Source organism: Tetrahymena thermophila, assembly GCF_000189635.1.
Source record: "Tetrahymena thermophila SB210 genomic scaffold scf_8254460, whole genome shotgun sequence".
Classification (NCBI taxonomy): Eukaryota; Ciliophora; class Oligohymenophorea; order Hymenostomatida; family Tetrahymenidae; genus Tetrahymena; species Tetrahymena thermophila.
In genome coordinates, this window is record NW_002476237.1 from 589,391 (window position 1) to 611,570 (window position 22,180).

Genomic DNA, 22,180 nt, shown 5'->3' on the forward strand with positions numbered 1-22,180 from the left:
TTGAATTGGGATTATATATTTATACAGAAGGAAAAATATCTTAATGACTCATAATATCTGGTTGAATATTAATGTACTCTCTGCCTGAAAAGTTGTACACTTCAACATAATCTCCAAAAACATATATTTTGCCATCATTTATTTGCACTTGATAATTTTTTTAATAAGAAACACCAAACTGAGTTATAATTGTCTACATATCTTCATTGAATAAGCTCAAAGTTTTATTATTTATAATGCAAATATACTGTTACTATCCTTATGAATTTTAGTTGCTTAAAAAAAAAAAGTTTACAATTACCTAATTATAGTAGTCATTTATTATTTGTAATATTTAGGATTAATTATTGTTAGGGTTAATCAAAAATCTAATTATTTGGTTTTTAAAAGTTTACCCTACAAAACTCAGTAGCATTTAATCTTGAGTAATAACTTGCTTTATAAAGGATACCAAAGAGAATTCGAATTAACCTAATTAAGCTGAATTAGCTAAAACTTTATTGGTGTAATCAACTAAAATGTATTCTACACCTTAGTTATAGCAATAAATTAAAATATGGTTTGCTATCTTAATAAAACCAACATTAAGAGGATTAGTGATATTTTAGAATCTTTAATTAATAAATGGCTTCATTAATAAATTATTTCCATTTTATTAAACATCAAATAAGGGTTAATAAATATTTACTGCTCCTTATTAATCAAAAAATAAAGGAACTATATCACCTAAAGAAATCTCTAAGCTATTCTGATCTAATGCACTAATATCTAATTAAATAATTTGATTGTTTTCTAAGTTTTAGAAGAAATATTAATTGTCATAAGTTTTAAGAATCAAAACTTGCCAGTCATAACAAATGCTCGAGCCAATAATCAATTTATTTTCAGTAGGGATAATTTACAATATTGTCCCTGTAAAATATAACCATATTACAGCACGAAGAGAATCATAACTGACCAACAGCAATTATCCTTCTTTAATAAGTAAGAATGCTTCTACTATACTGTTAATATGAAAATTTAAACTTTTTATTAGCAGTTTTGTTTCTTAATTCCAAATTTAAAGTCTTCCCAAAGAGTCATAAGTTATGAATTATTTAAATTAATTAATGAAAACTATTCCTTATATTTAAGTATTTAAAAATGTATTTAAGCTGTAAGACTAAATTTAGTAGCAGTCTATTATCCTTTGACAATAATTTGAAACCTTATTCTCTATTTCGTTTTCTCTACAGATAAATTTGCATTTATTTGTTTACAAATCTAATACCATTCCATCTTAACATGAGCTTTTACACATTAATAGATCTACATCATAAATAAAATTTTTACTGCATTATTTGCAGGTAAACTCATCTTCACAGTAATCGCAGTTGTCAATACATCTTTTACAGATAAGAGTTTATTAATCACTAAAGTATTAAATAGGGCAAGCTTAAATGCATTTACTATCTAAAAGATAATAATTCTACTTACATCCATAGCATTAATCTCCAGGTCCATAGCAATAAAGGCACTACTAATCACAGGGCGAACATTAAATGCTCTATATGCTAGGATATTATCCTAACTCACAAATTTAAGTATTTACACACCGCGCTAAAGCAAAAACCAATAAAAGAAAATTAGCCACTTAATTAAACATTTAAAGTCTTTTTATATAAGCTCCTTCCTGTTAAAGTATACTTTTTTAAATTAGCTAAAATCTATTAGTATCTAAAATTACTTTGAATTTTGATGCACACTATAAAGCAAACAAATGTACACTTAACTTATTTGATTAATTTAAATATAAAGCCTTTCAAATTTAGTTAATTGCCAATAGTTTTTCTTTGAAAAAACTCAAAAAAAAAAAAATCTTAATTATTTAAGTAAAATAAACAAGCAAAATTATTTTCTTGTTTATATTTTTAAAAAAATAATCAAAAACTAAAGAAAATCAATCAAAAATATTCATTAGGTATTTTGAAATTAGTGATAACTTTGCAATTTTTTATTTCTTTATAACTTTTAGGGATGATAAATGAAATTTTTTTGTACTTTAATTATCTTTCAAAACAAATAAAATGATTTTAAATAATTGCAAATTTTCTTTTTTTTTTAAAAAAATAAAATTGAGATTTTAAATTTTAAAGCAAATAATTAAGAGATTAATAATCTTATTATTTACTTTTATTTGAACGATTTAAATACTAAATGTTTTAGTTCTGTTGATTGATTTCATTTATTTCAAAGGAAACAAGACCAAAGTATTATAATTTGATATTCCTTAATTTTATTAAAAAATAAATAATAAATATTTCGTAAAATCTAAATGGCTATGTAGGTTTAAATTAATAAATATTTAAATTCATAAAATAAATCAAAATTATTTAAATCAGCCAGAAAATTTTGATGAAAAAGTATTTTTATGAATTATAATTTTACATAAATTATTTCTAATATTTAATTACTTAGAAAAATATGTCATCTATCTATGATAAAAATACATAAATTAAATTATTTTTCAAAAGATTTATTAAAAAATATCTTTATTAGGATTAAATATGGAAATAATATTAAGCTTGTAATTAATAGCAGCTCTAGTAAGATATTTTTAATTTAAAATCTATTTATTTACTTATTATTTTTTTATTAAGAAAATTAAATTTAAAGCCTAATAAGTTAAACGAAATCCAACCTTCAATAAAAAAATACAAAACACTTGCTCCAAAAGGAAAAGAAAAATTATTAAGCATTACAGTGTCTAATTTTTAAAATAATAATTATTAATAGGAATTTAGATATTTGTATATTATCCTTTTTAAACTTAAATTTCTGAATTATTTTTGTAGCTTCTTTATATATTTTAATGATTTAAAACATGAATATTATTACAGTTGTTTTAATTCAGGTAATTTTTTTCAAAAATATTCTGATTTTCAATAAAAAAATTAACCGTATCCTCTCAACCTCGTCCCTCACTGTGTGTACCGAATTATTTGCCAGCTAGAGATTTTCAAAAATGCAATAGCTCGGTACAAAATGCCGAATCGCACAGTATGAGGTTTAGAAGTTATGCGGTAAATTATAAACAAATCTATAAGAAATGATAAAACTTACAAAAAATAAATGGTCATTTGCTTATATTTTTATTTCAAAAGCATTGTAAAGAAATAATTAATATTAATCACTCTGTATTATTAAGATGCTTAAGACTTTAATTAGTTTTTTCTAGCATGCTTAATAATATATGAATCTCATCTACAAGGATTGTACAATATTTATAAATAAATAACAAATTAATTAATTAATTTTCAATCATCAATTTTGATTGGGAGGTTTTTGTCAAAGATTACTTATTTATGAGTATATTGTGGATATTAAAATTTGATTAAAATATATGTTCTGGTAAAGGATAGTTTATACGAGAAAATAAGCAACTGAATAGGGAGGAAAATTTGCTGATCTAAAGTCTACAAATTTAAATCATAATTATATTTTTAAAAATAAATATACTAATTTAATTAAACTGTAGATACTCCTTTATACTACTCATTAACGCATATTAACTAACAAAGTTATTAAATATTAAAAAAATGTTTTGAATTTTAATATTGGAATACCTGCGTTGACGGAATTCAATAAATGTATATTGATTTGCAAAAATCTTGGTGGTTTTAGTTCTTATGAACATTGAAAAATTTAAGAAAAAATGTGAATTAATAAAAATTAATTGATTTAAAAAAAATCTTAATCCCTTAATTCTTCATAATTTCAATCAAAAAAAAAAATCAAAATTTTTATTTTGCAAAAGGAAACAATAAATCTCGTATTAATAATGTAATTTAACACTTTTCATAATTATAATTAAGTGTAAGAAGGCTATGCGCTTGGTAGAACATTCTAAAATGATTCAATTAACTATCCAAACGAGGTACAACCATTCTATTAATTTTAAAATGAACTTGAAAATGGGTACAATCAAATTGATTATGCTATAAGACCATAAATTCATGATTACCCCAGCTTTTTACCTTAAAACTATCAAATAAGTCCAAATGGCCAACCTATAGAACAAAGAAGTTTCTTAGAATTGGAACCAACAATCGCAGTGAGTAATATCTATGATGCTTTTAATCCTTTTGAAAGCCCTAATTATATGGGCGATCATTTGGAATTTAATGAATAAGGTAGAAATAATGAAATAAATGATAAATTTAATATCGCCTTAATGTAAGAACAATAAAGAAATTTATAATAAATTTAAACTACTCACAACTAAAACTCGTATTAATAACCCTTATAAGAAAATTCATTTACTACCATGCAAACTTAATTAAGAAATCATATTGCAGCTGATATTTATCAAAATAAAGAGTCTCAAATTGCTAATAACTAATAATAGACAACTCAAAATTTTTATTAATCTTACTAAGTTATTAATAAATAAATAAATTCTTAACAATAAAATGAAGTGTAAGTGGTAGGAAAAGAGAGTGCTAAATGTGAAAAGAAACTTGAAAGAAAGCCATCTAATAAAATATACACTTAACTTAAATATAAGGAAGACGAAACTAAAAATCTGCTTAGAAATTATGGTGATTAATTAAAGAAAGAGATAAAATAAATGAGCTTAGAAAAGAAAGATGATTCACTTTGGATTGAATAAATTTTAGATAATTATATGGATAAAAAAAATATAGACAATCAAAACAAATTCAGAGAGAACTTTATATTAAAATACAAAGATTTCAGCTTTTCTAATTTCTAAGTAGTGAGAGAAGAATGGACTGTATCCCCAAACTAACATGATTATCATTTAAAAAATGTGTATAGATAAGTGTGCTTCCACTTCTTTACTAAATAGCCTTTGCGATATATTTACAAAAACTCAAATAAAATTAACAATAAAAATCAAAGATTTACCCATTTATACTATTTGAAAGTATTTATTCAAGGAATATTAGATCCCAAGAAGTTTTAGAAATTCAAAGACAGCAAAAAAAGCAAAAAGGATTAAACAAAGGACTCATAAAAAAACAATTAAGATTGATAAAATAAATAATAAATTTAGTTAGTAACATAACAAATTAATATATAATCAATTATATATAAACATAAACTTTAAATTTGAATTATTTTGTATGAAATTATAAATTTATTTTATTATTGTTTTGTAAGAAAATATTTATTTTATTATAAAATTAATTTAATTTATCTTAATCATTTGTTATTATTTATTTATTTTTACAAAATATAGCTTTTCTTTTATTCATCAATCAATCAATCACTTTTAAGAAACACTTTTCACGATTTTATTTTATTTTTATGGTTTTTTTATTATTGCTTGCACATTATTTCTAATGTTAAATGTATTGTGAAACTTTAAAAATTTACTTGGTTTTGTTCAGTAATAAGTTATTTTTTTTTCTTTATTTACCCATTCAACCTAAACATTAGATATGTCATTGAGTTTTTGTATATTTTCTTTCTGTTTAATTACAGGCTTGAGTCTCTTGCTTATTGAGTATTTGTTTATCACATAAACATCATACTTATTAGGTTCAGGGTACTCAGGGATAAATGAAATATTTTAATAATTTGTGCTTCCTTATACATGATTCGCTGCTGTTGGAGTAAAACTTTGAGAATGAGGAGATGAATTCCCATTGAAACTTGTATTTTAATTTTGGAGATAATCGTATAGCATTCTATTATTTTTCAGATTGTCTTGCATATATTCTTTGTATTTTTAATTTTGGATCTTTTAGATTTGCTTAACAATTTCCTCTTTTTCAAATGTTTCCATCCTTCTACTTTAAGAAGTCTTTGCTCTTTTAGGCTTAAATTACATGTGTTATAAAGCCATTTAAGTCTATTATTTTCCATTTTGCTGGAATTCTTACTAGACTACTTATTTAACTGGCGTTATAGGTTCTAAATTTAATCTTTATTTATAATCTGTATCATACATCTTGCTTGTGTTAATGGGTGACTTCTAATTGCTGGTTTCTGTAATACATCTCTTTTGAAATTGATTAGTGGTGTTTAGCATGTAATTTTGATTTAATGCTACTGACTATTCTGTAGATTGTCTTAATGATTCATCAACTAACTCTCTCTTTTAGTAAGGACTAAATCTAGTTTACAAAGGAGTACTTTCAGAAGAATTGTTTATAGAGCCTTAAAAGTAATTATTATTATTTTAATTGATAGGATGCTGTTGTAATGATGAATACACTAATTTCTTTTCTTACTGATTTTCTTAGTTTGAGCTTTTAATCTAATTTGTCATCTAAGAAACAAAATCTTCATACTATTTTAAACTTATTCTTTACTAACCTTTTATAATAAAATATTATTCAATCAATTTTTTATTGTTAATTATGTATGTACATACATTATTCTTGTAGGCCAAATTAATTCTTAAAATGCTATTATTACTTGGCTTAGTTTTGGTTATTTTCAGAAAAATTGTTATGAGCGAATTAATTGCTTGCATAAAAAGTCTGATTTGTTGGACATGTGCTTTGCCTTGAACTTTATCGACTTTTACACTTTCTTGAATCTTTATTCTTCAAATATAATTATATTTTTTCTCTTTCCAACTTAATAGGCACCTTTCTTGATAAAATACCTATCACATCATTGTGGACACCTATAAGAATATAATAATAATAAAATAAATTAAGAATTTATTAGATTCTATTTATTACCAATATATTTTATGGAAACACTTTTTTAATTATTATCGTCTATTTCTGTAAGAGCGTTTCTATTCACAGGTAAGCTAGTTTCTTTATATTGAGAGTTTTTATTATGTGTTTATTATAAATGAGGTCTATCATTTTACTTTCTTTCAGGAGAATTCTAGGCTTAAGTCATTACTGCAGAAGTCCAATTTGAAACTGAATGCTTTTTAGTTTATGATAAGATGAAAAAATCATTTGTTTTTAACCCCTACATTTTTTCTACACTCAACGGATTGTCACCTCTTTGCGTTGAAAGCATGCTATTATTACAAGAGTTATTCCTTGAACGAAATATATTCTTTGGATCATTCTTTAAATTTAAATTAACGTCTCTTATAACATGTGGTATCGAGCCTTGCCATCTGTATTTTCTCTAAATTTATGATGTATCAATAATCTCTTTCTTGCATCTAGAGAAAATTTTGCAGTTATTCAACATTTTATCTGTGTTTGGCTCTTAATTTTATAGAGTCTCATAATTTGGAAGCTCCTCTTTTTACCTCAAAAAAGTAATCATTTTAAATCACAAGAAAGACTAGCCTTATTATTATTTATAAATAGATAGAAATGAGATAATCAATCTATCAATCAATCAATATTTAATAACTATAATTTTAATAAAAGATGTTTAAAATTAGTAATTAATAGTTAGTAATTTGCAATATTAAGTATTAAAAAATAATAGGAATTGCCGATAGTTAACCTTGATCAATAATTAAACAAAATCTTATTAATTATATTAGCTACCATTAATTAAATGAAATAAAATTTATCGCTAACCATATATTCAATTTTCAATTAAATTTTCAAAACTTGTTTTTTCATAAAAATTTATTATTTGTTGAAATTAATGAATGTAAATTTTTTTATTCAAAGACCTCAATTAAATAATGATAGGTGACTTAATCGTTTAATTAATCAGCAGATTTTGCTAATTAAACTAAAAAAAAACACATTCAAAATTTAGAATTTTTAATAAATATATTATTAATTCATAAATGAAATTTGGAAAATTATTAAAAATATTCAAGAATTTAAATGAAAATTTTAATAAAACTCAAATAACTTTAAAAATAAATTTTAATTCATTTTTGAAAATTAGATAATAAATTTGCTTAATTTTCTCTTTTTTTAATTGTGTTTGAGTATTTTATAATTAATAACTTACAAATGTTGATTCATATTTTATTAAATTAATTTATTTTTACTATTATCATAGAACAAATAAACATTTATTATATACTTTAATTACTTTTAATAAACCTAAATAAGTAAGAAAAGAATAAACCTAATTCATTCAACCATAAAAAAATAAAATAAATATTTTTTTAATATCTAAGCTCATATTAAAAATAATTCTTTATGTAAATTTACTCAGCATAATGTAGTAATAAATGTATGTAATAGATTTTGAATCAAATTTATGATGATGATAATAATATTGTTTACTATCAAAACATTCTTAAAGTTTAGAAATATATTATATATTAATTTAATATTCTCTAAGACACACACAAAGTTTAAGATGTAGATTATTCTCATTTATTGTTACTAAAGTGGTTTCATTGTTATAATTTAAATTAATTTTAATAATTAAGTTGCATGTTATTTATAAATTTAAATGAATTAAAAGCTTTTAAAAAGCTTCATTTGCTGATAATTTCAAGATTTATATAAATCTTTTGGTTTTTTCCAAATTATCTAAAGTTATGATCTTAATACATTAAAAATTATAGCCTCTCAGATGCTAAAATATAATCTATAAAGCTGCTAAAATACAAAATAACTTAATCATTGTTGTCTTCACCCTTACACGATATTCCTACACTTATGTCTTCAAAGTACTTTTGAAAATTCAGCAAAGATTCTTTATTGTCTATCAAGTTACTTATAGTTATTTTCATGTTATCACTAATTCCATATCTAACTTCTACATTTTTAAAGCTATATTTAGTTAGAATTTTTCTTTTTTTATTTAAAAAATTCCAAGCTTCTTTAAGATCATCTACTTAAATCATAAAATTATATTCTAAAGGGAGTATATAAATGTCTCCCATTTCATTTAGTAAAAACTATTTTAAATTCTGTATCTTAGATCTATCAATATTTTAGAAAATTATTACCTTTTAAGCAGGTATATCTACTTAAAATATTTTTTGTTACTAGAACGTAATCCTAATAAGACTTTCATGATGTTAATTATACAATTCTTACTAACTTGAGAGTACCTCATTAGCCAACTTGCATTATTTTCTCTTTTTTATATTAAAAACAACTTATTTGTGCTGAGATATCTTTGTGAATTCAATGCAGTTTTAAGCCAAAATGTTAGATATAGCTCTTGTCAGCTAATTGACAGAATCATTACAATTTTGTAAGAACTAAACAAATATTTTCTAAGTATTTTCATGGTATATTTATTAACTTTCTTTATTTTCATTATTCTAGATAGATTCTGTATGATTTTTTTCTAGCTCGCTCACATAACAAGATTGTTTAATTCCCTCAATATTTTCCTAATTTTTTAATTTTATGGTTTTAAATTTTGTTCTTTCAAATGTCTTTTACTTATTTACAAAAATGAGGTGGGATTTTAAGAATAGGAAATTTAATTCTGTTTTATATTTCATTCTTTATGTGCTCTTGTTTTAAAATAAAGCATGATGATTATCTTCTTACTGAAGCAAGCATTTCGAAATTATCAGAACTAAATGTATAAACTTCATCAGTTTTTCCTTGCTAAATCAATACTCTTATCACATATAAATTTTTTTTCCACACATCCCCCTATCTTATAGGAATAAAGGTAACTTAGACTTCATTTTTTACAATAGGATGTATAAAACAAAGTATTTTATCATCAATCTAATTGTTTTAATTTTTTATCTCATTTTTCAACAATCAACTAAAATAAATTTTATTTTACATATTTTTAAAATTCTTCTCTTTACTTAGTATTGAGTTGTATCCCTTTAACTTTATAATCTTAATCATTTATTCCAATTAGCAAAGCCCCGCCACTGCAGTTCAAAAAACTTAAAATTTCAACTGCAATCTTTTTTGTAATCTAAGGAGAAATGATAGGCCAATTATAGTGTTTATAATCAATATGTAAAGATTCTGGAAATATCATCTACTCATCTAGTTCAAACTCTGATCTACAGCATGCTCTTTATTCATAGCTATCAGTAAGTTTTATTTAATTGTATATATTGTTTCTTTAAAAATCCACACATATTTCTTCACCCTCTTCTATTTCTATTTCTCCTTCGCTTTGATTTTCTATATCATTTTAACTCATTACTTTCTTAATTAAATATCTAATTTTATCTTAAATAAAAAATTATATGTCTATTTTGAGGTATTTATTGCTACTAAAATAAAACTAGTGAATATTATAATATTAGTGCTAATTTACTTAATTTTAAAAATTTTTTAAGATATTGATCTACTTTCTTTCTACTTAAACAACCTATTTTTAAATACTAAAAGCATTTCTTATTTAATAATTTCTTTTTAGTCTTACATTATAATAATTTTAGGTTCAAAAAATTAATAAAATCCGAATGTAAATTAATAAAATAAGGCAGTGCTAATTTACATAGTTTTTAAAATTATTAAAGAAATTGATCTACTTTCTTTCTACTTAAACTACATATTTTTAAATTCTAAAAATATTTCTTATTTAATAATTTCTTATTAGTCTTACATAATAATAATTTTTGGTTCAAAAAATTAATAAAATCCGAATTTAAATTAATATTTACTGAAAACAAGCAGTTTATGAAATTTCAATACAAAAAAATTTTTTTAAAAAAAATAAATTATTTATTTATTAAATCATAATTGATTTTTATACAAACATTCTTTGGGAAGATACCCCATAAATTTTTATTCTCCTTCTAAAGATTCATCATATATTTTAACATAGCTGCTATCTTTTCTTATTTGCTATTCAAACTCGGGCTCTAAAAAGTTTTTATTTGCTTTTTCGAATTTAATTTTATAGACTTTTTAGTCAAAAGTGTTATTTTGGATTTCTTCTGCCATTTCTTTGGCAAGCTAATTTAATCTTTAAGCACGACTACGAAGGTATGCGAATTGGATTTAAAATAAGTCACCAAACATTACATAATGTCTCATTGTTCTTTTTACAGAGCTTCTTAGTACTTGAGGATTAGGATTATTTTCTAAGAACCATACTTTTGAATCTTCATCTATCAAAAAGTCTAAAGCAAAGTTTTCATTCACACGAGAGTCAATCAAAAAATCATGAGCTCCAGATCTTACCAAATGTGTGACTGCTCTGTAAATTTATGGATAAATTTCTTCTTCTAGCCACTTAGGGTTAGTGATTTTATTGTTTTCTAGTAAGTACTTTTCTAAACCTTCTAGAGCAAATTCAACTACGAATGAGTCAGTTATTTATTTACTAATTGAGGTATTGCAAACATGTCTAGAAAAATCATAATCGAATTTATTATAATCGCTGGCACATTTTTTAAGAAGGGCTAATTTCTAAACATAGATTATCAAAGGATCAGTACTTGCAATAAAAAAGTAAATACGAACTTCCAACTTCTTGTTATCATGCAATATAGGATTATTAACGTACCTGTTGCATTTAAAAATATTTTTAAATTTAAAAAAAATTATATTGTGTTTTATCTACCTTTGAACTTGATAAACTTCATGAATAGAGTCACACTTGTTTCCGTTATTGTATTTCTTCATCAAATCTTACAAAATTTAAGGAGAAATTAAATTAATTCCTTAACCACGATGAATATCTCTTCCCTACTTCATTATAAATCCTATTCCATCTTTTTTGATTAATTCCTTGTATTCATCTGATTAAAGAAATTTGAAAAAACTCTTGCATTCGTTTGAATTGTATAAACGATAAGACTCTGGCATAAATGTAACATGCTACCAGCATTTATCCTTGTTAATAAATGGTTTTTACTAGTAAAGTCTGTAATTATCTATGACTAAATCTTTTCCAGTGATAGACCATTTACCTGGAATATGATTTGCTGATTAATATGTGCAAATAATATTCTTATTAAACTCAAAAAAATGGTGTATTCTAGATATTCTAGAGTGAATCAAAGCAGTTTCGACTGGTAGATTATATACTCTTTCTTATTATTTTCTATCACTCATTTACTAAGAAACTTAAGGAAGTAAGTCAACACCAAATTGCTAAGCAACCTCTCTTGGCAATTCATTATATCCAAAATCTTTTTAAATTATTGATTTAATTAATAACCTAAACATGATATTTTAAATGATAAAATTTGCAAAGATACATCAGATATTAATTTTATTATTAACTTTTAATTAATTTATTAATATATTTTGATTAAGATATTTTTTGGTTATATTTAGGGGCATTAAAATCATCAAAATAACTTTTTAAAACATATCAGAAATATCTTCAAAAGAGGAAAAAGAAACATTTTAATGTTTATTTATTTACCTGTAAATATCAAATAGTTTTTTTAAATTGACTCAGGATGCAAAATATGATGCATATTACTTTTTTTACAATACTCAGGATCACTGATTATACCTAAAGAGGGCCTATCATAGTTTCTGCTATTTTCAAAATGTATTTGCAAATCCATTTATTTATAATTAAATTCGTTAAAGAGAGAAGCAATTCTTTCTGCTATTTTTTCCTTTCCTTACCAAAATTAATCCAAAGGTTAAGAAACTCTCTTTTTATATTTTCCAACATCAGGGTGTGCCAATTTTTTGAGATTATCTTTAAGCATATAATTTGCTTCCCCATGCATATTTTCTACATAATAATCATCTTAAGAAAACTCATTTGAATTCTGCTGCTATGGATGCAAATCGTTGTTTAAATAAAAATTTCTGGCCAATAATATGACAATTATACCTAGTATAATTTGCCATAGTTAAATTGACCTCAACCTGTCTACTAAGCTTTTTGTTTATTCTACTTTTTTTTAAGTCTTTTTTTTCATAATTAATTAACTGAGTAAATATTTTGATTAATATAAAAAGGTTTATATGAATTTTATCTTTTTTTTCTAAATACAAAAATTAATAAAACAACAACAAAAAAAGAAATGACTTTGAAAATATTTTCATTTATTAATAAAATAAATTTTTTAAAAATATTTTTTTACAAGTAAAAATAAACAATTTGTCCATTTATTTTATTTTCTTTAAACAGTTAAAGTAAAAATAATATTAATTTCATTTACTAAATATCTACCTTAAAAATCAAAACAATAAAAAAAATAATTGGATTTTTCATGATTAAATATTATTTTATATTTAATTAATTTAAAATATTTTATGATTTAAATTCAAAAATATATTATTAATGTTTTCAAATAAAAAAATTTATAATATAAAAAAAATATTCATAATTAAAAGATATTTAATAAATAAACTTATATATTTTTTAAAATGAATGAATCAATTAATAAATAAGTAAGTAAATAAGTAAATAAATAAAATAATAAATATTGTATATTCTCATTAATTAAATCTATCTTTCCTTAAAATTTTTATAAGAAATCAGTCAAATTTAATCCAAATTGAATTTTCTTAAGGTCATATGGCTCGAAATCCTTTTTGAGGAATTATAAAAAGGAGAACCTAAAATAAATAAGTAATAAAGTAGATTTTTTAAATTATTTTTAATTTATAAGAACTTAATTTTATTGCTTTTAAAATTACTCAAATATATATCACTGATTTGGTTGAAGATATGCATGCAAAAATTAAATTTTTGGAAAACAAATTTAATATGATATATGATCTTAGTTATTAGAAAGAATTATAAAAGATAGATCAACTTCAATTTTTAATAAAAAATGATATTAATTATAAAAAAAAAAAAACATATAAAAATGGTAATATTATTTTATTTGATTATTAAATTAATAAATTATTATTTGGCAAAGTCATTAGATACTTTCACTTTGATTGTTGTAGAGTTAATTGATAGTTTTTTCAAATTATTCAAGATTCCTATCTTTCTAAAAGTTTTAACCTAAAGTAATAGGATCAATAATATTCATTAGATATGAAGGTACTAAATCTAACTATAATTTTCTTGTTTCTTTTTGCACTCTAATATTATCTAAGAATAGATATATAGGCATTTTTTCTGAATAGAATATAAATGAAAGTTCTCTGAACCATGATTTTAAGAGTTTTTATAGTTGATCCAAATCTGAAGGTATTTGGTAAAGTTGTATAAAGCGGTTTCCATTAAAATTATTTTTTAAGTCTATTTATTCTGCAAATTTTTTAAATTAAACTATAAAATTTGTTATGCTCATGTTGAGTTCATTTAATTCTTTTTAGAACATATGTCTTATGCTTTTGATTGGCCAATCCTCTTCATTTTTTATTTTTCTTATAATTTATTTTAACTTTTGCATGTAATTTCTGAGATGATTTTTTGTCTATTCGCTTTTGCTAATCTGTTTAATTTAGTTTTTTAATCCCTTATCAGAAGTAGATCCCTTATCAGAAATTGTTTTTTACTTTTATTTTTATTTTTAAATCTTTTAAACTTTTTTATTTATAGGCTTATTTTCTTCTGTTTTATGTGATTCACCATCTTCATAATTTTCTTCTAAATTTTAGTCTTCAAAGTATTCACTATGCTGAATTTCATTAGTATCACTTTATTGAGAGCTTTCATTAGTGCTTTTAAATCTTATAGAATCTTAGTCTGAATTGCAACTTTACAAACAGCCAATATTTCCTACGCAAGGCTCGCTGGTTTGAATTAAGTTTTCTGAGAAATTTTATTATATGCTAAGCTAGCTACAATTATAGTTCTATGTAAATGAGCTTTCATCACTTTAGTATTAGGTCATCTAAAAGTAATCTTATTAGCAAGACTAGTGAAAGTTATTACCATAACTAGAGTAGTTTTAACTATAATTAATATTGTTTTAGCAAGTAAAAAGACTTTTTAGCTCTGCCTGATCAGTGAATTTTCTCTCTTTGTAAAAGTTATCATTAGAAATATGTTCATTGTGAGAGGTTTCAAACTCGCTTTGGTTACGTATTTCGTGTGGGTCTTGATCTTTGGAATTTTGTTTTGTCAAAATAAGTTTATGTGATTCAATTATTATTCTTTTAGAAGAGTACTCATCATGAAAGTCATCAATATTTTTTGGTAGCAAATCGAAGTCATCATCTTTAGTTAAGTGTTAAAAATAAATTAACTAAAAAAAAAATTGTTTATTTATCTACCTTCATCATCAATAATGTTATTTTAAATATAGCTTTCTCTCATAATTTTTAAATTAATTTGCCTTTTTTGTTGTTTTATTTGTAATTTGAATAATTTTAATTAAATATAAATTAAATTAGGTAATCACTTGATGAACAAGTAAATTTTAACTTACACATTAGGTAAATAGAACATAAATAAGCAAATTCTCAATAAATGATTATAGAAATTCATTTTAATAAAAATCTAACTTACATAAAAAATAAAAATTCATTTTTTAATATTAAAACAAATGAATTATGTTAATTAGCTAATAAATATTTATTCAAGGTAAAATATCAATTTTTTATTTAAAAATGAACTTCATTTTTTTTTTTGAATGTATTTATATTTAACAATATTTTTCCCCATAATTCTACCACATACATGTAATAAATGAGGGATTATAGTATTAGTTCATGCATAATTTCAAATTTAAATTATATTAGTTTAGCTTTCATTTTAAGAAATAATTTAAAAATAGGTGGAAATTTCAATTAATTATTTTTAATAAATATATTTTAAACTTTAATAAATAACTAAAATTTTTATATAAAGATTAAAGATATTACTTTTTTCAATTCAAAAATATTTATAAGATTGATTGTAAGAGGAAAATAAAAAATAATTAAGAGATTAACCAAATATATATTAATATATAATATGCAGTATAATATTTTAATGAATATCTTGCTTGAAAGAAGATTTATTTTTTTTAAATTATCTTTTCTAACCCATGTGTTTGTTACAGTTTAATTATATACCTTATTTTGAAAATGTTTACTTAAATTATCTATTTATATCTTGTTATATATATTAAATCTAATAATTTAGTATTTATTCAACAACAAGATTTTTTATTATCCTCTGATTCTTATTTTTAATCTTTATTTTTAAGCTTATTCTCTAGTGACAAAGTTTGAATATTTTTACCAAATTTTGCTATACTTTTTCTCTATGTATTTCCTGAAATAGTTGAATCGTAAATATCTATGGATTTAAAAATATAGTTAGACTATATAGCCAATATTTTATTAGTTAATTAATGTATTTATTTATTTATGAAGAATTTAATTGAATTATTTTGATTGGATATTATTTACATTTAATTATTTAATGGAAAGCTTATTCGACATTTGTACTATGTAAGGCACTAGTTTCTAAATAGGCCATGTCATATTCTTATGCAAACTTTGAAGCGGCATCTTTTGATATATTTCTTTAGTCAGCCAAATCACATTTATTTCCTATAAGCATTGTTACTATTTAAACATCTGAATGCTCTTGAAGTTCTTTATACCATTTTGCTAGATTCTCAAATGAAGTTTATTTAGTTATATCAAAAACGATCAAAGCTCCAGCTGCACCTCTATAATAAGCTGAAGTAATTGCTCTATACCTCTCTTAACCAGCTGTATCCCAAATTTGAGCTTTTATAATTTTATCTGATATTTTTATTGTCTTGGTTGAAAACTCCACCTAAATATATGATAAAAATTATAGTGATTAAGCATTATTCCTTAAAGGCATATCAAAATCAAATCAAGCTTCATTAATTTCTTAAATTTTTTACTCCTATTGTTGGTTGCTATTCCATTGAAAATTAATCTTTTGTGAATCTAGAAATTAAACAAGATTTTCCTACACCTGAATCACCTTTATATAAATAAAATAATCATTTATGATGGATGCAATTGAATTATAATTGATTTTTTTTATAGAGTCTAAATTATATCATTTAATTCTAATTCATATTTGACTAAAATAATTCTTTTTACCTATCAAAACGATTTTAAATAAAAAATCATAAACGTCTTCCTCTTAATTTCTTTACATTGCCTACAATTTACTTTAAATAAATTTCCTTAAAATTTACACAAATTATTTTTACAATTTTTTTTTGAATATAAAGTGTTTATAGTTTATGAGATACAAAATTTATTCTTATATGTAAATTTATTAACTTTAGAAAATTGATTACATACATGCTAGTTAGTTGCTATTATTTAAAATCTCTAAAAATTAAATTGAGAATAATCCTAATAATATTTTTAAATGAATGATGAATAAATTTAATCAATATATACTTCAGTAAAATAGTTATACACATAAATTTTACTAAAGGATAAAAATTGATTGTTTGAAGGTATCTAAATAGAAGAAATTATTCCAAAAATATGCTTAACTGTTCTTTTTATCAAATATTATAAATACCCAAATATTTTTATACAAATCAAATTTAATTCATTAAATTAAAATAAATTACTATTGAAATAGTCAACAAAATTAAATGTAAATTTATTGAAAGAAAATTAAGCATTTTTAATTTATTGAAAACCAAATAAATATTTTTAATTTATATAAAGCGAAATAAGAATTTTTAATTTCTAAATCTAAAAGAAAGAAAGCATGAAAATTAATAAAAATAAATTAGAATCCAATATATTTGCTTTCAAAATTATATAATTTTAATTTTCAATTTTTTCATTTTTAAGTTTTTATTTGGCTAGAATTTTAAAAATTTGCATTCTTTCTTACTTTATAATAATTCAGTTTTAGTTAATCATACTGAGTGAGGCTAATATTCTAAAATTATTAGAAACTATTTCATACATTGATTTTATAGTACAAATGTAAGATAAATTTATTTCAGAAATTAATTATAATCAAACTAAAAATTTTTTAAGTAAAATTAAAATTTTTTTTCGTATTTAAATTTAAAACGTAAAATGAAGTAAGAAAATCAAAAATATTTTGGTAATTAAGCTTTTAAAAGAAATTGCTTTAAGAATATTTAAGAATATAGATAAATAATATAAAATTAAGTACTTTAAATTTAATGAATTAATAACAAATCAAGAAAATATTTTAATATCAATTTTATTGCTGTTAAGTTATACTTTAATCATTTTATATACTAAGATTTTTAGGCGTTTCTCCGATACATGTTTATTAAATTTTTTAAGAAGATATATTCTTGCATTTTGGAGTAGCAAAGCTTTAACTAATTAGCTACTTTAATTTTCCAAAATTTTTATTATTAATTTATTTTATATTTTAGTTAAAATGTTGATATTTAGTGATTTGTTAGAGTAAATGATAACTAGAAGACTACTAGTTCGAATGTATATTGTTGAACTTTTAAGAGTTATTTTAATTGCTTTTTGCTGTTTTATCTGATTCTTTATCAAGATTCGTATTTATTGGAGTTTTTGAAGCTGTTTATGGTGTTTCATTAATTTATTTAAGACGATCCTGTGTTTAAGGGGAAGTATCAGTTTAAATGTGAGCTTGCGAGCTGTTTTAAGTATCATTGTTAAAAAATTTCAATTCATTAGTAATATACTAGGTAGCCCTTTAAGTAATAGAAGGTTTTTAGCTCTGCTCAGTTAGAATTTTGTCTATTCCAAACATTTATGACTACTATTTTTCAAGTAAACTTTTAACATCTTATTAAAGTGGAGAATTCAAAAATAAATTTTAATATTCTAACTTGTTGTTTAACTAGCTTCCTCCTACTATTTTTTCTAAAAGCTATTAACCTTTACTTTTTTTACTAAATTTACTATGAGAAACGCTTGAAGGAGTAAATAAATATTTTGGTTTATTACTATTCATATTTTCTTCTCCAGAAAACTTTCTTCTTAACTTATTTATTTTTTCTTGGTTTGAAGTAGATATTTATTTTAAGTTTTCAAAAGAGTTTGACAATAGCTCACTTTTAATTTTATAATTTCCAAGTTTAAAAGAATATTGTGAGAGCGCATTAATATTACCCTTTTTATTTAAAACAGAATATTCCTTTTTCAAATTTTTTCTTATGCTATCTTTTTCTTTGATTTTACTGTATATCATATTGCTATAGCATGAAAGAGATTATGTCTACTATTATTATTGCTATTTTTAAGATAAACTTTTAGATAAAATTTCTTTTTTAGATTTTAAATTGTGATTTTCCTTTAGCTTTTCAAGCATTTCTTATTTAAAGCTATGAAATTTTTAAAAAGTTTATTAATTTTCTTCTTAAATGACTCCTGAGCTTTAATTCAAATATATGCCATTAGATATTTTTGCACTTTAAACTGAAATACTACTGCTATTGTTGCTGTTTAAAATTAATTTTTAATTTATACTTTTATTATTTTATGTACTATGACTATTATTAGTGTTAGTTAAATTTGCACTATTTGATGCTTGGAGAGCCTGCAAAATACAAACTCCTTCAGAATTATTAGTTCCTTAACTTGCACTTTCGCTGCTACTTTTTAAGACTATTGCTTTGTCCGATTAAATCGGGCTAACTCTGTTTGCTTATCTCTTTAAAACTGCATTTTAACTATTATTTTTTTTTATTGTTCTTCTCTCTGAAGTTTAAGGAAAATTAATCTCTGAAAAGTTTTGTAAAGAATTTTTGTTTGGCGATTAAGAATACTAAAAATTATTAGTTTTTAATTTTTTTTGTTTAGCTATTAATGAATTCGAGTCTTTAAGTGAAGGTGATATCTACTAAAACGAAAAAGAGGGTTCAGAAATTAAATTTTTTTATCTCTTTTTTATTCCAATAGCTGTTTCTGATTTAGGGTTGTTGAATGTATGACTGTTATTTTTTATTGAGCGAGAAGAAAAAGTTTAAGAGACTTGATATTCAATTAATTTGTTAAGGGAGTTTTAAAATGATTATTCAAACTCCTCCTTTTAAGTAAAGGATAAAGAATTTGTTAAATTTTATTGTAATAACTTTTAAACTTTTTAATTTAAATTATTGCTTTAGCTAACTTCTATTTATTTATTTTCTATAATATTTTGTTCTAACCTGTTTACATTACCTATATTATCATATCTTTTTGTATTTAATCTTGCTTAAATACTGTTATTAATTTTTTTGTTCATTTATTATGGTTAATTTTGAGCATAATTTGATTTATTTAAAATAAACTAAAAAAGCATTTTATTTGAATTTTTATGTTCTAAATTGCTTTTTTAGCTTTCTTATTTTGAATTTTGTTGAGTGAGCTGACTTGAGAGTCCTTATTGTAATATTAAAGCATCTTTTTTTTCTTTTTAACTAACATTAGTACAAAAATTATCAGGAGAAACAGAAGGAGATGATAATGATTACTACTTTTATATAAACTGCACACTATTATAGCTATCTTCTAAGGAAATTTCCTTACATTCTCTTGATATGGGTTGTGTAGATTATAAAGATGGAGAGACAATAGTAAAGTTTTTGCCTTATTAATTTCTAATTTAATTAATTCTTTCATTAATGAGCTTTTCTTTATCCTCAACCAAAACATTAAAGTAATTCTTCAGCATAGGATATAAGCAATAAAGAAAATAGTTTTTTTGTATTGTTATAAGTTGGCCTGACACACTATTACATATAACATCAAAGCATCTTTATCTGCAATTAAAAATAATATCATCTTCACCAAATATTTCCTTAGATTCATAAACTCTCAAAGACCATCTTCTAAGCAGGGAATTTTCTTAGTCTAAGTTTGAAAAGAATATAGATTATCTTTACTAATTTATAGAATAGTCTCTCCAAAAAACCTATAATTTTATTTATATTTTAAAATATTTTTTAAAAATTAAAATTTAAAAAATAAATTAGATCTAACAAATATTTAAATCATAGAATTATTATAATAGATTATTTTTAATACAAGTAAAACGACTCTAAAAAATAATTAATTACTTAAAAACTTCCTTTTCTAACAATATAGACATAATTAGATTCTTCTTTATTTAGAAACACAGGTTCTTTATTTGAAAAATTTCTAATTTAAGAATGAAAAAGAATTTATCCTATCTAGATCTCTGAGAGATATTGTGTAAAACCATAATTTAATTTCATTAATGATATTTCTTTCTTTATAATGCTATCATAATAATTAAATATAGATGATTTATAATTTGCTGTTTGTAATTAACTTTTTATCTCTTTCTACAACTATAAATTTAAATAGCCAACTTCTATATTGTCAAATTTTTGTTTCTATTCACTTTCTCCCAGGACATTCATTAAATCGTTTTGACCTGAAATTGTAATTTTTGAACCTTCTACTTAATACTGAATATCGTAAAAGCTGAAAAAGCTACCCTTTTTAAACTCTTTTAATACTACTATACTTTTATCAATACTTTTATTTTGAATATTTTCATTTTATATAATCTTTTCAAGCGTTATTTTTCCAGATAGTAAAAGGCAAATCCCTTTATCGTCTCTTACTAATACAAAGAAAAAAAAATTTAGTGTCTTAGGTTTATATTTTGAAATATTTTTAAAAAAATCCATATTTAATTAAAGAAAAGAAATATTGCTATCGAAATACTTTTATTTTGAATGTCAATATTTGAATCGAATACCAAGTATTCTAGCTATGAAGCTATAAAATAATCTATTTTATCTTGATAATTGCCTATTTAGTATCCCAATACATTTTAAGATGAAAAGTAGTTCGGAAGAACAGATAATTATTTAATAATGCTAGAAATTTTGCTGATCTACTCTTAGTTTCTATTTTCTACTTATGTTTTAAGCAAATCTTTTAGCTAAAAAACAAAAAATAAGTATAAACTGTATAAAGAATTGACATTTATAAAAAAAATGCTGAATTAGCCATATTGAAAAGATCTTACCCCTGCAAGCTTCATTTGTATATTTTAATTTTCATTTATTGAAGATATTTTCACATTACTCATTTATATTTATGTTAAAGTTTAAAAATTGCAAATTTATCTATGTTATTTGTTAATAATAATCAAATAAAAAAATTTATTAACACTCTTTTCACCCAAATTTCAATTTTTAAGAACTATCTAAAAGTATAGTTAATAGTTAGTTATGTTCCATATAATTACATATTGTAGTACAAATGCTTATCCTTGCTATCTATCAATCAAGGAAATTCAGTAAGTAAATTCGCTAAGGTTTTTCTAATAAAATACCTTATTCAGAGCCACCAAAAAAAAATAAATAAATAAAAATATCTGCTCTGGCGAATGAAATTTAAATTACTAGAAGTGTAAATGTAACACATCTTTTTAAGATGATTATTTCTTTTAAGCATATTTTTTTTCTATTTTATTTTGTAAAATTTTTGGAAAAAAATGAGTTTTATTTAAAACTTACGATAAATTAATATTCTTAACATTCAAAAAT

General features: G+C 22.3%; 8 protein-coding genes across 8 annotated transcripts; 2 read left to right on the top strand and 6 right to left on the bottom strand. All coding sequences in view use genetic code 6, as the record gives it.

Annotated features, from left to right (window-relative positions):
* Positions 1 to 556: 556 nt before the first annotated feature.
* TTHERM_000348019 (hypothetical protein) lies at positions 557 to 1,204 on the top strand (the record flags this gene model as incomplete). The annotated part of the gene is made up of 1 exon (XM_012799537.1): positions 557 to 1,204. The coding sequence occupies one exon, from the start codon at positions 557 to 559 to the stop codon at positions 1,202 to 1,204; it is 648 nt and encodes a 215-aa protein (XP_012654991.1).
* A 2,616-nt stretch (positions 1,205 to 3,820) lies between these two features.
* TTHERM_00348020 (hypothetical protein) lies at positions 3,821 to 5,035 on the top strand (the record flags this gene model as incomplete). Its single annotated transcript, XM_001022957.1, has 1 exon — positions 3,821 to 5,035. The coding sequence occupies one exon, from the start codon at positions 3,821 to 3,823 to the stop codon at positions 5,033 to 5,035; it is 1,215 nt and encodes a 404-aa protein (XP_001022957.1).
* A 354-nt stretch (positions 5,036 to 5,389) lies between these two features.
* TTHERM_00348010 (hypothetical protein) lies at positions 5,390 to 7,251 on the bottom strand (the record flags this gene model as incomplete). Its single annotated transcript, XM_001022956.1, has 3 exons — positions 5,390 to 6,324; positions 6,383 to 6,640; positions 6,699 to 7,251. 3 exons carry the CDS (start codon positions 7,249 to 7,251, stop codon positions 5,390 to 5,392), a joined length of 1,746 nt encoding a protein of 581 aa, XP_001022956.1.
* A 1,129-nt stretch (positions 7,252 to 8,380) lies between these two features.
* TTHERM_000347999 (divergent AAA domain protein) lies at positions 8,381 to 10,035 on the bottom strand (the record flags this gene model as incomplete). Its single annotated transcript, XM_012799538.1, has 3 exons — positions 8,381 to 9,250; positions 9,303 to 9,599; positions 9,661 to 10,035. 3 exons carry the CDS (start codon positions 10,033 to 10,035, stop codon positions 8,381 to 8,383), a joined length of 1,542 nt encoding a protein of 513 aa, XP_012654992.1.
* A 418-nt stretch (positions 10,036 to 10,453) lies between these two features.
* TTHERM_00348000 (tubulin tyrosine ligase family protein) lies at positions 10,454 to 12,769 on the bottom strand. The gene is made up of 3 exons (XM_001022955.2): positions 12,217 to 12,769; positions 11,407 to 11,977; positions 10,454 to 11,349 (listed from the first exon to the last, which is right to left on the bottom strand). The coding sequence occupies exons 1-3, from the start codon at positions 12,728 to 12,730 to the stop codon at positions 10,575 to 10,577; spliced, it is 1,860 nt and encodes a 619-aa protein (XP_001022955.2). The 5' UTR covers positions 12,731 to 12,769; the 3' UTR covers positions 10,454 to 10,574.
* A 912-nt stretch (positions 12,770 to 13,681) lies between these two features.
* On the bottom strand, positions 13,682 to 15,069 carry TTHERM_000347988 (hypothetical protein; the record flags this gene model as incomplete). Its single annotated transcript, XM_012799539.1, has 2 exons — positions 14,991 to 15,069; positions 13,682 to 14,934 (listed from the first exon to the last, which is right to left on the bottom strand). The coding sequence occupies exons 1-2, from the start codon at positions 15,031 to 15,033 to the stop codon at positions 13,682 to 13,684; spliced, it is 1,296 nt and encodes a 431-aa protein (XP_012654993.1). The 5' UTR covers positions 15,034 to 15,069.
* Positions 15,070 to 15,850: 781 nt separating this feature from the next.
* TTHERM_000347989 (small guanosine triphosphatase family Ras family protein) lies at positions 15,851 to 16,845 on the bottom strand (the record flags this gene model as incomplete). Its single annotated transcript, XM_012799540.1, has 4 exons — positions 15,851 to 15,999; positions 16,113 to 16,488; positions 16,583 to 16,665; positions 16,788 to 16,845. The coding sequence occupies 4 exons, from the start codon at positions 16,843 to 16,845 to the stop codon at positions 15,851 to 15,853; spliced, it is 666 nt and encodes a 221-aa protein (XP_012654994.1).
* A 1,038-nt stretch (positions 16,846 to 17,883) lies between these two features.
* TTHERM_00347990 (Ras family protein) lies at positions 17,884 to 21,771 on the bottom strand (the record flags this gene model as incomplete). The annotated part of the gene is made up of 4 exons (XM_001022954.2): positions 21,658 to 21,771; positions 21,351 to 21,570; positions 20,714 to 21,246; positions 17,884 to 20,568 (listed from the first exon to the last, which is right to left on the bottom strand). The coding sequence occupies exons 1-4, from the start codon at positions 21,718 to 21,720 to the stop codon at positions 17,884 to 17,886; spliced, it is 3,501 nt and encodes a 1,166-aa protein (XP_001022954.2). The 5' UTR covers positions 21,721 to 21,771.
* Between the last annotated feature and the right edge of the window lie 409 nt (positions 21,772 to 22,180).